This window comes from Manis pentadactyla, chromosome X, assembly GCF_030020395.1.
Source record: "Manis pentadactyla isolate mManPen7 chromosome X, mManPen7.hap1, whole genome shotgun sequence".
Taxonomy (NCBI): Eukaryota; Metazoa; Chordata; class Mammalia; order Pholidota; family Manidae; genus Manis; species Manis pentadactyla.
Window position 1 is genome coordinate 125,742,743 of NC_080038.1, and position 17,629 is coordinate 125,760,371.

Sequence of the window (17,629 nt, forward strand, 5' to 3'; positions counted from 1 at the left end):
AAAGCAAAGGATCTGAACAGATAGTTCTCTAGTGAGTACATACCAATGGAAAACAAGCACACAAAAAGATGGTCAACACCATTAGCCTTTAGGTAAATGCTAACCAAAAACACAGTGAGACACCATTTTGTGCCTACTAAGATGGTTATAATTTAAAGAAAAGTAAAAGGAATGTAAGTGCTGTCAATGAGGTAGAGAAATTGGAACCCTCACACACTGCTAGTATGAATGTGAAAATGGTGCAGGCACTGGAAAACTGGGAGCTCCTTATGGCACATATTTTATAACCTTTGGCCTCATTTCTCTTGGAAATATATTCTACTTGCCATGTATTATGTTTCTGTGAGCTTCAAGGGCTAAGCTGTAGTTATTGAACAAATTTGTAATCAACTATTTGTGCATTTTTATAGTTTCATACTATTTGGCTTGGATGCAGGGGGCAGGTAGGTGCACTGGCTAAAGAACAAATGGTTGCTAATACTCACAGCAAAAAATGACAGATAGCTAAGGAATAACTTAAATTTCTGTAATTCTGTTTACAAGAATAACAGTTTTAAAGTGTTGATTCGTGGTTCTTGGTAAACAAAAATGTACTTGAGTTACCTGTTTCTGCATTGCATACCAGAGAGACAGGTCCTGGAAAAGCTTTCACATAACACATAGTCGTAAATAAGGCATAAAATATGAAACAAAGAGCCATTGGAAAGTAAAGAACATACAGAAATAAAATCCACAAATTGTCTACTTGTGCTTCCCCTTCTCAGGTATAAATTGCAATTTGATCGTTAGATACACATAGTCACTCATTTAAAAAAATAACTACATAACATATACAAGGCTCTTTGCAAAATGTTTGATGGCTATCTCTTTTTCTTCCTACAATATAAGGTTGTTGCTTTTCAGTGAGTTAATACACAGGCACATGTATACATACAAATAGACATAAGAAAATATACCTTCAATGTTTCTATGTCCAAAGTTCTGAATTTATCATTTTTATTCTAATTTTTTCCAGAAAGGATTGTGGTGGTGGGAAATATTAAAACATATACTAAAGAACCACTGCAATCAGACTTAAAATTATAAAAGATCTCAAAACAGGCAAAGAAACAACTGAACAGAAGAGAGCAAATTAGCCAGTACCTGGTGTAAATTAGTTACTTTTGTTGAACAGTACAGTATATTCTAAGCTTGCTGAAGCCAAATCAAAGGAAAACATGTTCTGTCATATAATTTTCTAAGAAACGGAGGCATACAAGTTTATTGAGGGAAACAGGCTTTTTCTTGGCATAAAGGTAGGAAGAACCTGTTTACTGACTCATTAAATGATGAACATTTCGTTACTCAATGGACAATATTTGAGTAATTTTGTAAAAGACAAGATTTCACAAACCAATTTTTCTCTTAATGTCTTTTTATAAAAATTGAAGGCATTAAACTGTTAATTCAATTAAGGCATTTGAGTTACCACATCATAAAATTCAGGACTGCTGCTTTTGGATGAAATAACACATACAGAGACAAAGTTTACAGAACCCAGTGAATCAAAACTTTGCATGTACCCTGTACCAGTGGTCTTCAAACACCAATCAGATCTATTCAGTGGAGCTATTACAGTATCACTTGGTAAACTTTTCAAAAAGTATCCATCCCTGGGCCACATCCCCGGAGATTCTGATTCAGTATGCCTAGTGCAAAGCCCAGGAATCCTTTTTTTTTTTTTTCCCGTCCCTCCCCTCCCCCTCCAGGAATCCTTTTTTTAAAAAAAAAAAGGTTCTTAGGTGATTTTGACACACTACTCTCTATTGTCTATCTCAAATATCACTGGTAAAACATCAAATATATTTAACATTCCTTTTTTTTTCAGCTTTATTGAGGTAGAATTGACCAAACAGTGGGATATATAAAGTGCACATCATGATGATAGAGGTGCACATTATTGTGAAAGGATTCCCCCATCTAGTTAATTAACACATCCATCACCTCACATATTAATTAATTAATTAATTAATTTTGGTGAGAACATTTAAGTTCTACTCTTAACAAATTGCAATTATACAGTACAGTGTCATCAACTATAGTCTCCATGTTAAATTACATCCTTAGACCATATTTACCTTATAGCTGAAAGTTTGTACCCTTTTATGAACCTCTCCCTATTTCCCCCACACCCTAGTCTTTGTCAACCACTTTTCTACCCTCTGTCCCTATTCTTTTATTTCAAACACTATTCTCAAACTCTAGCTATTTTCAGACAATAGCATCATGTCTTACTCTACTTTATAACTTCCTTCCTCATTTAGCTAATATCTATACATTATCTCCTTTTTTACCCCCTTTTTCTCTAGCTATTTTGAGAAATAATTAACAAATGACATTGTGTAAGTTAAGGTGTGCATTGTGACTTCGTACATACATACATTGCAAAGTGAATCCATAATAGGGTTAGTTAACGCATCCATCACCTCACATAATTAGCATTTATTTTTGTGGTGAGATCATTGAAGATCTACTTTCATATCAACTTTCAAGTATATAATAGAATTATTAACCATAGCACTATGCTGTACATTAGATTCCCAGAAGTTAGTCACCGTATATCTTAAAATCTGTATCCTCTGACCAACATCTACCCATTCCTCGCCCCCCGCCCCACCTCTCCGCAGCCCCTGGTAACCACCAATTTACCAATCTACTCTTTGTTTCTCTGAGTTTGGCTTTCTTAGATTATGCATTTGAGATCATACAGTATATGTCTTTCTCAGGCTGACTTATTCCACTTAGTTTAATGCCCTCAAGGTTCATTGATGATGTTACAAATGGCAGGTTTACTTCTTTTTCTATGACTGAATAATATTCTATTGTGTGTGTGCATATGTGTATATATATGTATACATATACACATTTAGACAGTGTAAAAAAATTATACATATATATATACATATCACATTATCTTTTTTCGTTCATCAATGGACATTTTGGTTATGTCCATGCATTGACTAATGAGAATAATGCTGCAATGAGCACAGGAATGTGTATATCACTTTGAAATACTGATTTCATTTCCTCAGCATATATATGCAGAAGAGGGATTGCTAAATAATATAATAGCTCTATTTTTACTTTCTTGAGGAAGCTCCAAACTGATTTCCATATGAGCTGCACCATTCTACATTCCCACAAATAGTGGGAATGCACAAGGATTCCTGTTTCTCAATATTCTGACTAACACTTCACAGCTCTTATGTTTTTTATAATAGCCATTCTAGCAGGTGTGAGGTGGTAGCTCATTGTGGTTTTGATTAGCTTTTCCCTGATGATTAGTGATACTGAACATCTTTTCATGTACCTGTTGGCTATTAGTATGTCTTTGGAAAAATGTCTATACAAGTACCCTGCTCATTTAAAAATCAGATTATTATTATTATTTTGCCATTAAGAATGATAAGTTCTTTATATATTTTGGATATTAACCTCTTATCAGGTAAATGATCTGCAAATAGTTTTTCATATTCTGTAGACTGTCTTTTCATTTTGTTGATTGTTTACATTTGCTGTTTACTGAATTTTCATCAATGTAAATAAAGATATTTTTCAATTGATGTACAGTTGACACACAGTATTATATTAGTTTCAGGTGTATAACATAGTGGTTCAACATGCATACACATTATGAAATGCTAACCACAATAAGTGAAGCTACCATATGTCACCACACAGTTATTACAATAATATTGACTATATTCCCTATGCTGTGCTTTTCTTATGTATTATGACAATTACTTCAAAACTGTAAGTTTCTATTTCTTAACCCCTTTCATCTATTTTGCCCATCCTTCCATCCCCCCATCCCTCTTCCCTATGACAGCCACCATTTTGTTCTCTGCATTTATGAGTCTGTTTCCATTTTCTCCTTTTTTCTTTTTTCTTCTGTTTTTTTTTAGAATCCACATACAAGTGCAATCATATGGCATTTGTCTTTCTCTGTCTGACTTCACATTGCATAATATTTCACTTAGCATAATACATTTTAGGTCCCTCCAAGTTGTCACAAATGGGAAGATTTCATTCTTTCTTATGGCTGAGTAATATTCCATTGTATCTATAAACCATATCTTCTTTATCTATTCACGTATCAATGCACACTTAGGTTGCTTATTGGCTATTACAAATAACGCTGCAATAAACAGCAGGAGTGCAGATATCTTTTTGAATTAGTGCTTTTCTTTTCTTCAGATAAATACCCAGATATGTTATTACTGGATCACACAGTCTATTTTTAATTTTTAGGGAATCTTCCATAGTGATTTCCATGATGGCTGCATTAATTTACATTCCTACCAATAGAACATGAGGGTTCCCTTTTCTCCAAATCCTCATGGACACTTGCTTGTTGTCTTTCTGATAGTAGCCATTGTGACTGAAGTGAAGTAGTATCTCATTATAGTTTTGATTTGCATTTCCAGGATGATTAGTTATATTGAGCATATTTTAATGTGCCTGCTGGCCATCTGGATATCTGAAAAATTTCTGTTCAGCTTTTCTGCCCATTTTTAATTCAATTATTTATTCTTTTGGTGTTGAGTTGTATGAGTTGTTTATATATTTTGTATATTAACCCCTTATTTGATATAACATTCACACATATCTTCTCCCATTCAGTAGGTTGCCCTTTTGTTTTGTTGATGGTTCCTTTGCTGTGCAAAAAAACATTTTAGTTTGATGTAGTCCCGATCATTTATTTTTGCTCCTGTTGACTTTGCTTGAGGACAGAAATCCAAAAAAGTACTGCCACGAATGATGTCCAAGAGTTTACTGCCCATTATTTGCTTTTAGGAATTTTATGATTTCATGCCTTACATATAGGTCTTTAATCCATTTTGAGTTTATTGTTTATGGTGTAAGAAAGTGGTCCCATTCATTTTTTTACATGAAGCTGTCCAGTTTTCCTAACACCACTTATTGTAGAGATTATCCTTCCCCCCATTGTATATTCTTGCTTACTTATCATTAATTAGCGATATAAATGTGGGTTTATTTCTGTGCTCCCTATTCTGTTCCATTGATCTATGTGTCTGTTTTTGTGCCAGTACCATACTATTTTGATTACTATTGTTTTGTAGTATAGTTTGAAATAGGGAACTGTAACATCTCCAGCATTGATCTTTTTTCTCAAGATTGCTTTAGTTTTTCAGGGTCTTTTGTTGTTCTATATGAATTTAAAGAGTATTTATTCTAGTTCTATGAAAACTACTATTGGTATTTGATAGGGATTGCATTGAATATGTAGATTGCTTTGGGAAGTACAGACTTTCTAACAATATTAATTCTTCCAATCTATGAGCATGGAATATCTTTCCATTTATTTCTGTCATCTTCAATTTCATCAATGCCTTTAAAAGTTTCCAGTACAGGTCTTTTGACTCCCCTTTGGTTAAATTTATTCCTAGGTATTTCACTTGTTTTGATACCATTGTAAATGGGATTTTTTTCTTAATTTCTCTTTCTGGTGGTTTGTTATTAGTGCATTGAATTTTTCAGAACCTTTTGTATTTTTGTGGTGTTGGTTGTAATTTCACTTTCATTTCTGATTTCACTTATGAACTCTTTTTTTCTTTTGAGTCTGGCTAATGATTTATCATTTCTTTATTTCAGAGAACTGGCTTTTAGTTTCATTCATCTTTTTAATTTTCTTAAATTTCTGTTTCATTTATTTCTGCTTTGATCTTGAGTATTTCCTTCCCTTTACCATCTTTGAACTTGGTTTATTCTTTTTCTAGTTCCTTTATGTGTAAGGTTAGATTGGATGATGTTTTTCTTATTTCTTATTGTAGGATTGTATCATTAAAAACATCCCTGTAAAAACTGCTTTTGCAGTTTTAATTTGCATTTCTCTGATGATTAGCGATGTCCAGTTAGGATGGACAACATCCAAAAGACAAACAACAATAAATGTTGGCGAGGATGTGGAGAAAGGGGAACCCTCCTACACTTCTGGTGGGAATGTAAACTAGTTCAACCATTCTGGAAAGCAGTATGGAGGTTCCTCAAAAAACTCAAAGAAGAAATACCATTTAACCCAGGAATTCCACTCCTAGGAATTTACCCTAGTAATGCAGGAGCCCAGTTTGAGAAAGACATATGCACCCCTATGTTTATTGCAGCATCATTTACAAGAGCCAAGAAATGGAAGCAACCTAAGTGTCCATCAGTAGATGAATGGATAAAGAAGATGTGGTACATATACACAATGGAATATTATTCAGCCATAAGAAGAAAACAAATCCTACCATTTGCAACAACATGGATGGAGCTGGAGGGTATTATGCTCAGTGAAATAAGCAAGGTGGAGAAAGACAAGTACCAAATGATTTCACTCATATGTGGAACATAAGAACAAAGGAAAAACTGAAGGAACAAACAGCAGCAGAATCACAGAACCCAAGAATGGACTAACAGTTACCAAAGGGAAAGGGACTGGGGAGGATGGGTGGGAAGGGAGGGATAAGGGGGGCAAGAAGAAAGGGGGCCTTACGATAAGCATGTATAATGTGGGGGGCACAGGGAGGGCTGTGCAACACAGAGAAGACAAGTAGTGATTTTACAGCATCTTACTACGCTGTTGGACAGTGACTAATGGGGTATGTGGGGAGGACTTGGTGAAGGGGGGCATCTACTAAACATAATGTTCCTCAGGTAATTGTAGATTAATGATACCAAAATAAAAAATGAAATTACCTATTGTCGAGTCTGATCAAGAACAAGAAAGATAAAACCACAAATAAGCAACATTAGGAAGAAAACAGTGTCCAAAATTAGAAAGGTTAAATTATTAAAGACTGTTATATACATCTTCATATAATATAAATTTAAATAGATATATGAATATAGTAATGGAGATATAGGTCATAGATAAAGGTATAAAAGTGTCTGGAAGGCTATACAGCAAAATGTTAACAGGGATTACATAACAGAGGGGAAAGGGCGTTAGAAGGGATGAAAAGGAACCTCTGTGCCTCTGTAGCACTGGCAGAAAACCACATGAACATGTACTCATGTATTGCGTATACACACTGATTTTATTAAAATCATGAAGAAAAATGATATGTTGCTTTGGAGACAGTAATTGTCAGGTGTTGTTGCTACATAGGTTACTTAAGCAAAACCAAAGAAACTGTTCACACCAGAAAACAAAACAAACCCAATTAGTTTTGGTTTCCAGTCCATCGCAGAAAATGCTTAGGCTAAAGCTGTCACTTCCATTCCCACAAAAAACAAGCAGAGAAACCTGAAAATCAACACGTCTTCTTAGATCCATCATGGAATTGATGCAGGGCAAATCATGGCCTCCAAAACTGGAATGCCAGAGAGGTCAATACAGAGAATCACAACTCACAGGAGCAGAACCTGAGGAGCACAAACATCCACGAGAACTAGTACCAAGGCAGGAAAATATAAGCTGTAACTGAGACAGTGTTGGGGCCTTAGTGTGGCCAAGTCTGAGTTAAAACCTATAGAGGATCCCATGAGTTTGTTAGTTTATCTCGAGGAATCCTACCAGGTTCTCATAGTGAAGATCAGAGAAAAATCCTCTCTTGCTTCCTTAAGAGACAGGGAAAGTGTACCACTTTTGAAACACACCCAGAGCATTCTGTTCTTAACAAAGTTTGTCCTCAAGGGAAACTATTTTATAAATGCCTAATCTGCTGGGGTTTTACAGAGCCAAACTAATCCAAAGGAGGGAAATACTTGACTCCACGGCATTCCAGCCTTTAGTATGGGAGAAGGGAAATACTCAATTCCAGCCCCCTCTAGCCTTCCCATCTCACCTAAGGGGGGCATTAGTGACTAAGAAGCACCTATGAAGGTCACAGCTCAGGGGCGCAAGTTCACTAAAACACTGATACCTACTCGTAGGATAATGAAATGCTTCCTCCATTTTCCTCCTCCTTTCCCCATATCTTACCACATCAGTAAGGCTCCTGTATAATAACGTAAGAACACAGTTGAAAGAACTGCATGTTTCAGACATTATTTAAAAAGAACTCTTTTGAGAAACTCAACAATAAGAGAAACAAAAACAGGAACATTCGAGGAAGTTTTAGTCTCTGAAACCTACTGCTACAGCAAACAGTGCAAAGATTCTAACTTCTAGCCAGATAAACATAAAACCTCACACTAAATGGTTTTTTACCCAAGTTATTTTTACCCAGTATACCATGCCCAGTTTTCAACAAAAAATTACAAGATATACGAAAAGACAAAAAAAATCACAGTTTGAAGAGACATAGCAAACATGAGAACCATATTCAAATATGACTCACAGATTCAGACCAGAGTTTTAAAACAACCATGATTAATATGCTAAGGGCTCTAAAGTAAAAAGTGGAGACAAGTCAGGAAACAGACAGGTAATGCAAGAAGAAGGACAGAAGCTCTAAGAAATAATCAAGAGGAAATTCCAGAAATCAAAAGCACTGTAACAGATGAAGAATGCCTCTGATGACTGATCAATAGACTAGACCACAGACAAGGAAGAATCCATGAGCCTGAATAAACTTAAATAAAAACTTCTAAAACTGAAATGCAAAGAGAAGAGAAGAACGACAAAGACAGAACAGAATCTCAAAAGACAATTGAAAAAGTTGTAAAGTGGGCATAGTGGGAATGCCTGAAATAGGTGAATGAATCAAAGGAAGGAAGGGAGGGAAGAAGTAAGGAAAAGGGAAAGAGAGAAGGGAAGAGGAAGGAAGGGCAAGCAGACAAAAACACTTGAGGCAATAATCCTACAAGTTTCCAAAATTAAAAATATACATCTAACCACAGATCCAGTAAGTTCCTAAAACACCAAGCAGGATAAACACCCAAAATATCAACATCCAGGCATACTATATTCAAACTGGAGAAAATAAAGGACAAAGGGAAAATCCTTAAGGAAGCCAGGATTGGGGGAAAGCCGTACTTACAGAGAAGCAAGGATAAGAATGACAATGGAGTTATCTTCAGAAACTGTGCAATCAAGAAAAAAGTGGAAAGTGTTGGAAAAAGTGTTGGAAAAAAAAGAAAAAATGCCATCCACCTAGAATATTGTATCCACAAAAATTTTCCTTCAAAATAAAATGGAAATAGACTTTTTCAGGCAAAAACAAAAGAGAGAATTTGTCACCAGTGGACCTGCCTTCCATATAATGTTAAAATAAATTATTCAGGAAGAAGGAAAATAGTATAGGTTAGAAACTCAAATATATAAAGAAATGAAGAGCATTCAAAAATAATAAAGTAAAATAAAATACTTATCTTCCTTGTACTTAATTACTCTAACAGATAGCAGTTTGCTCAAAATAAGCACAGCAAAAAACTGTTTAGTAATTAAAGTTTATGGATACACAAAATGAATGACAGAAATGGCATAAAGGACTGGTGGGAGGAATTAAGAATACTTTCTATAAAGTACTTGCACTAATCAAGAAGTGTACTGTATTTGAAAAAGGACTTTGATTAGCTGCCAATGTATATTGCAAACTCAAGGGCAGCCTTGAGGTGTAACTAAAAAATGTAAAAAAGTAAAAAAGGAAAGATAACTGGCATGCTGAGTAGAGAGAAAATGGGTGACGTAAAATGCTCAATTAAAAGCAAAGAAGGCAGGAAAAGAGTGAAAAACCAAAAAACAGAAGAAGAACAAGAACAATGAATAGAAAACAATAAAAGAATGGTGGATAGTAATCCAACTCTCAGGAATCACTTTAAATGTCAGTTGTTCTAAAAACATCAAAAGATAGAGACTGTCAGAATGGATCAAAAAACAAGACCCAACTCTATTTTGTTTATAAGAAACCCACTTTAAATATAAAAACATATGGCTTAACAGTAAAGGGAAGATATATGCTAACACTAATCAAAAGAAAGTTGCTTATAGTAATTTCAGACAGCAGACTTCAGAACAAGGAAAATTATCAGGGCTAAAGAGGGGCATTGCGTAATTATAAGGGAGTCAATTCACTAACAGTCTATAACAAACCTTGATGCCAATGTGTCTAACAACAGATCATCAAAATTCATGAGGCAAAACCTCACAGAACTGCAATGAAAAAAACAGATGAATCCACTATTATAACTTAAGACTTCTATCCTCCTATATTAATGATTGACAGCTCCAGTAGGCAGAAAATCAGTAAAGACAGTTGAACAACTCCATCAATCAACTGGATCTAATTAACACATATAGACTTTCAACTAGCAATAGCAGATACATTCTGTCCACAAGCTCACATGGAATGTCACCAAAATAGATCACAATCTGAGCCATAAAATACACCCGAACAAACTGAAGAGAATAGAAATCATAGAATGTATCCTCTTAAACTACAGTGGAAATAAACTAGAAATCAATGAAAGAATGGTAGCTTGAAAAGGCCTAAAATATACTGAGGTTAAACAACACCATTCTAAATACCACATCTGTCAAAGAAGAAGTCTCAAGGGAAGTTTAAAAATATTTTTGACTAAATCAACTAAAAACATGACTTACCAAAATTTGTTGCATGTAGTGAAAGCAGTGCTTAGACAGAATCTCCAGCATTAAATGTATATATTAGAAAAGGTGAAAGATCTAAAATCAATAACCTAAGTTTCCATTTCAGGAAACTAGAAAAGAAGCATATGGTAAATAAAAAATAAGCAGCACAAAAGGAAAAATTAATAAAAATTGGAGAAGACAACAATGAACTTGAAGTGGGAATTCAATAAAGAAAATCAATAAAACCAAAAGCCTGTTCTTAAGAAGACCAATAAAACTGATAAACCTCTAGCCAGGTTAAATAAGAAAAAAGGAGAGAAGACATAAATTACTATTGTAAGAAATGAAAGAAGGGCCATCAATAATGATTCTATGGACATTAAAAAAATAATAAAAGAATAGATTCCATATTCCATGTAGATAGGAAGACAACATTGTAAAGCTGTCAGCTCTTTCCAACTTCTTCTATAAATTCAGTGCAACCCCAAGCAAAATCCCAACAAATTGTTTTATGTCTATTGATAAACTAATTCTAAGGTTTATATGAAAAGTGAAAGATCCAAAATACCCAATACAATATGGAAGAACAACAAATTCATTGGCCTGCCTCTAAATTGACTTGAATTCTTACTAGATGTAAAGCTACAGTAATCAAGACTCTGTGGTACTGATGATGGGAACTTTCAATTTTTCTGTAAACCTAAAATCGCTCTGAAAATACTCTATTAATTAGAAAAACACAAACCTCTTCATCATGAATGGACCAATAGTTGCTACTTTTGATGAAAGACTAGTCCAGTGAGGCCATACATTAATTATATTATCCTGACAGAATAACATAACTTTGATGATACCGTAAAATAAGCATTAATGTTGTAAGAGATTAATTTATGGACTACCTACATGACTATTAAATTCCATGAGTAATGAATAGCTGAACCACTCTTGAGTGTTGCTTTGGATCAAGTCAGAGGGAATGTGAAGGCCAGCACATACCCGAATACCAGCTTAAAGCCCACAGGCTTTGTAAACTGATCCTCTTCACCTCAAAACACCTAGGTGTCCATGTGTCTTATTCTAACCTGCTCCCCCTTTAAGATATAGGAAGAATATTAAAAGGCAAGCTCGTTATAAATATACTTACAGAGTGTGATCCCCTGCTCAGCAGGCTTCAAACAAGTAGTAGATGAAATGCCAGGTAAGCTTTCAAATGGTATATAAATTTGACTCTTTAAATATAAAGTCGTGAGCCTCAGAGTAATTAGTGTTATCGTTGTCCTGGTCTTAAGTTCTTGGTCTCTGCCATGTTTGAATAAAGTGAGCAAGGTATAAGGCAATTGATTTCACAGGCATTGTAGTGGCTACCCTTTGGTAACTGAAAGAATCCTTAGCAAGCATGGCAGAGTGCCACCCATCTGCAATATTGGTAGAAACTGCACCTGGAAATAGTGAAGCAGGATCATAGGGCACAGGACAAATCTCCTTTAATTTTATGCCCATTAACTATACTTTTATATATCCTTCCTTATAACTATTACATTAATATCTGATCCAGTATCCAATTAAGTTACTATAAACCCTGAAAGAGTCATCTGAGAATGTTTTCTGTGGCAGTGGCAGGTAGGGTGGGCATGGCTCTCCTTCAGGAGATTAACCTTAAAGGATATGGATGAAAACTAACACCAGATTCACATAATAAACCATTACTAGACATATCTAATGATCTATAAAACTTTTGTAGTGTGAATCTGTATAACCTAGTTTGAAGGAAAAATTCTCATCAACTAGTAGTACACTCTGAAGCACCAATTGAGATAAAATTGTCCTAAATCATTTAGCACTCTTTTTAGCAAGAAGTAATCTTTCTTTTCTTGTACTTTAATATTTTCAATTGATATGTATTCTCTTTCAAATTTTATTTTGGTAGAGTTAAACTTATCAATTAAAAAATTAGTTTTATGAATAGCTCTGGCATCAATTAACTATTTATATTCATACTTTCTAAACCTATTTCACTCTACCTTTCCTGAGGCAAAGCAAGCAGATTCACATACTGTTGTAAGGGTACAAATGCACCATGATTTTACACAGAGTGAAAATACTTATGTCTTGCTCCTAATAGCTTGTTGATTCAATAATATTTTATCCTGAAATACCAGTTAAGTATGAATGAGTACATCTAATAACAGTCCAATGTGAAGGGTCTACCAGGTTAGCTTATTCCTAGTTTATTCTAAGTTACTGGACTCATTCCATCAAAAATCCTTTGGGTTTCAGCAGCTATTTCTCTAAAAATGAATTACTCTGGGTAGCTACTATTTCTTATTATACATAGAATTTGTTCATGCAGATGTTGTATTGCCTGATAACATTTAACAATAAAAAACACAGTTTTCTCCAATATGATAATTTGGGACATATCAAAGACTTTTTAAAAATTCTGATTTGGGAATACTCTAGCCCACCCAACATAAGACCACTTTAAGTATTGATTGAGCCCAGTGTGCTTTTTTGTGGTCTGAATTGCCTAATTTGTATATTTTTCCTCAAGACTTTGTTGTTTAGGGTGTATATTTGCTTTTCTTTTAAATGGCCACACAAAATAAAATGCTTATTTGTTTGGAAATTAATTAGAGACAGCATCTGAGTAGATAAGTAACACCTGCAAATGGGTAACCATATTAATATCAAGGAAGACAACCAACGGCCAAATTAGAATAAAATCCCCAAAATTACTCAGAAATAAGATATATTTGAATTTCTTGACAGATATATACAAAAGGTTAACAATGGACACCTGTGGAGAGAATGACTGAGAATATCCATTTAACTATTTAAAAATAAGAAACATGTAATATTTTAATATTTTAAAATGTAAATTTCCATCAATTCTAATTGCAATGGAAAACCACTTGTAGGCAAGGTGGTAAGTTGGTCTGATTAAAATATCTCTCTACTGTTTGGACAATGGATCAGAGGAGGTCAGGAGAGGAAACACAGAAGCAGGGAGACCATATAAAAGGCCACTGGGACAGTCCAGGTTAGAGATGATAGTGGCTTGGACTATGTTGGTGGCAGCAGAGATGAGAAGAAGAGGCCAGAGTAAAGATAGATGTTTCAGAGGTAAAACCCACAGAATTGGTGATGAATTCGTTATGGGCAATAAAGAACCAAGGGCATCAAGGAAGCCTTCTAGATTTCTGTCTTGATCAACACAATGGGTGGTATGCCCATGTACTGTAATGAGAAAGAAGTTCAGGGGTTGGGGAAACAGCTATTATGGCAGCACGAGTGTGGAATACTGCAGATGCCCGTCACGCTACCATAACAGATGAACTTGGGTGATTAATTTGGCCAGAAGTTATGGTCAAAATGTTCATAAACAGTCAGGGCTCAGTTTTAAAAATTAAGAAGATTCCCTTAACCAGTTTCATCAATGCAATACCCGTAATAAATAGTAACACATTTCTTTTTGTTTTTGTTTTAGATTTTTAAAATCAACATTTGGTTTTCTTCTTTGACTAGGTCAGTGGTTTTGATGTTCTGCAGTTACATAAACATGTATTTTTCTTGTTTATTTGTGCTTACACTTACCTTAGAAACTAAGTTTCAGTAGGTGCATAAATCGAATATTTTTCAAAAGTTCACACTCTCTTTAATTTACTAGCTCTGCATGTCTGACTATAATATATGAAGTCTCGCATGATTTAAACCTGGATACTTATGGAGCCTCATGATAACTAAGATATGCTCATGTCCTTCCTACAAAAGTCCCAGATTTACACAGCCAACAATGGAAGTCACATGTTTCCAGGGGAAGGTCAACATCTTTGGCATTTCCTGCCTGCTATGGTTTGACAGATATTCACTTTGGTTTTTGTTTTAAACAAAGTTTAAAACAAGGACTCTTTTGAAATAGCTGGTTTACCTCAGGGAAGTGGCAAGGTGAGTTTTCTTAAGCATGCTTTATTTATTCACTCTTTTTGACCACTACACTTTTTCTCATTCTGTAGATGTTTTTAAACTCCTATTACTTTGTCCATCTCAATGAGCTTCAACACAAGTTATGCTCAGCATGTTGTAATGGGAAGCAAGGGCCTTGGACACAGCAGAACTGGTTCCCTATCAGGTACAAATGTCATCTCTACTATAAAGATGGGAAACTGAAGGACAAAGAAGTTAAGTCAAAGTAACACTACGTGTAATGTAGAGCCAGGATTTCAAGCAGGATTTTCAGCATTTCAAAGTCTGACTTTGGAGTCCATGGTATTTACAGCTATGCCCTGCTGCCTCGAATTGACTGTTACAATTATTTGTGGTAGGCCCTGAAGTAGAGAGCCCTTGCCCAGTCACATAACATCCCAGAACACAAAATCATGAAATGATCCCATGCTCAAAGAAAGCATGACCTCTGGTCTCATTTTACCATACTAATCTGCTTCCCATGGAAGTGGAAACACATATATGCAATGTACAATTCTTTAAACCTTTCAGAGTAAAGAAGAGGTTACATTAAATAGTCTAACCATTAGATTGTAATGGAGAGACTTAGATACTTACAGGTGAACAATTTGGCTGACTTAATTGCTCTTCTGAAATGGCCTGAGATCAACAACACCAAAGTTAACTGTTCAAGCAATAGCACTATTCAAGGTCAGGCTGCCATTATGGGGCCAGAAACACAGATATCAAGGTGATAATGGATAGGGTTGAGAGGGATCTGAGATGGCAAACAGGAAATAAAGTCTGGATATAAACCTCTAGATGGGAATAGAGCTCTTAAAGGACTCACATACCCGAATTTTGCTGAGTTTTCCTCTTCTTCCAGAAACTTAAGTGTCTTTCGTCCTGAATCCTAAGAGAGAGAAAAATGACAACTGAATAACAATCTTTACCTTTACCCTAGCACCCTTTATACACACACACACACACACACACACACACACACACACACACACACACATACACACCACCCTTTATAAATGTTAAAGATGTATATAACTCTGAAAAAATTCACAACCACTTCAAAAAACTTTCTAAGAGTCTCAGTGGTTATTCTCATACCTGTGTTTTGAACACTTTTAAAGTCTTTGAGACTTTTCTCACTTAATCTGAATATTTTTTTACCTTGCCTCATTCATCATGCTAAGATGTAAGCTTCTGATAAATTCAAATACAAATGCCATAATATGCCAAATATGGCAAAATGAAAGACAGGGAAACAAGGAAAGAAAAACATAGTTTCCATAAGCCTCACATGATTTGGTGAACATAGGTCAATAAAAAATAACTGAATCTTGAAATTTTCCATGTTGAGAAATGTGTGCATTGGAAAAACATTTTAATGTCTAAAAATGTTCATTACTTAGTCAAGTCTCCTTCATAGAGATAATGTATTTGTTCAGATAAACTCTCCGGAAAGAGACTCAAAGGGGATGTGAGTTTATAGTTTCAGAAACACAGCTGGATTATTTCCCCAAAATGTTAAGTAATATATGTCCTAGTAACATTGATATCAATAATTATAACAATACAAGAATCACAATAGTAAACATTTATTTAAGACTTATAATGCCAGAAACTATGGCACACAGTTTGGCATAATCAATTACAAAATAGTTCTGCAATGTGGAAACATTATCATCTCCATATTTATAAAAGAAGAAATAGAATCAGAAATAAATTTAACCGGCCTAAGATCACACAACTAGCTATTATTTAAACTCATGTAATTTTGCTCAAGTCCATCTTCTTTACCAGTTATTTGACATTTTTTATCAATATGATGGAGAAAAAAGTTATTTTACTGTTGTTTTAATTTTCCTGTTTATTATTAGAGGAGTTTAGCATTTTTGGTGTTTTTTATCTTCGTTCCCTCTACTATGAACTGCTTGTTTATATTTCCACCCGTTTGACATATGATTGGTTGTTTTATCGATAATAATTTGTAGGTCCTTTTGAATATTTATCATGATAAGTGTTTACAATGAAAACACTTTGTTTTGTGTTGCAGTCAATTTCTCAAATTCACTTTTCTTTTGACTTCAATGATGCTCCCTTTTGCCATACAGATACATTTTTTAAATCAAATTTTTTTCATTTATGGCTTTTGGAATTCTTGTCTTCCCCAAGAAGGTCTCCTCTATCTAAAGAGTATATAAATATTATTCTACATGTCCCTATAATATTTGATTTGATTTTTAAAGTTGTCTTTAATTCACTGCCAATTAGTGCATAAAAGGTGTGAAGTTAGGTTCTACTTTTATTTCCTGAAATAATTAGCCAGTTATCCCCAAACAATTGTTTCAATTTACAACCATTTTCTATATGCTCTTTTAATAAATACGTAACTCTCTTCTCTCTTTTTCACCTGTGCTTTGAGATTCTGATATGGCATTGCCCATCCACTCCCACCCTCCCTGGGTCTGGCTGAATATTACTCTTGTAATATAAATAAAGATAACACTATAATGCTTGTAATTTCAAGTGTCATAGACAATGGAAGAGGAAAATGATATTTTAGGTCCAGAGACCACAGTACCTCTTCTTCATCTGTAAGGGAAGAGCTTTCTCTTCGTCGTCTTCTCGAACCTTTAACCTTGCGAATGGTTGAGTTCGTTTGGAAGCTCATTCTAATGATACTCCAATGCCAACAGAGGAATATTAAAAATCTCTGCCTCAAGAAACATAAGAACTGTAAGATATCTTTGTTTTACAAATCTCCTAAAATTTCAAAAGATATCTGTATAGAAACTAAAAATTACATGTGTTCTAAGTAGGAAGACTTGATAAAAAGGACACACTAAAATAGAAGAGGAAGTATTTCACCTTTGTTGGTAAGTTTCTCACACTGTGTAGTCAAAAATAGTGATGAAAATTTTCTTCACACTATGGCATCTGCAAGTCAACTACATTTGTTTGAAATTCTACTCTTGAGGACTTCTCTTTATCAACCACAAAATGTAGCAATTATTGGCACTTCTGTTTCTTATGGTATAGAGTATAATGCCTCAGGAAAAATGTGAAAGTTATTAAAAACAGCGCGTGGTCTAAAAAGAAACACCCTATCTATATGGATGTTAAAGAGAGAACCAAACAAACACCTCACAAAAA

General features: G+C 34.6%; 1 protein-coding gene across 1 annotated transcript in view; it reads right to left on the reverse strand.

Moving 5' to 3' along the window:
* The window catches only part of LOC118910036 (kelch-like protein 4), a 167,236-nt gene that overhangs the window by 66,037 nt on the left and 83,570 nt on the right, over positions 1–17,629 (reverse strand). Inside the window, exons 4-5 of the mRNA XM_057495525.1 lie at positions 17,058–17,187; positions 15,313–15,371 (exon numbers count right to left, since the gene is read on the reverse strand). Of these exons, the coding sequence (XP_057351508.1) occupies positions 15,313–15,371; positions 17,058–17,187 (189 nt within the window). The remainder of the gene's footprint in view (positions 1–15,312; positions 15,372–17,057; positions 17,188–17,629) is intronic.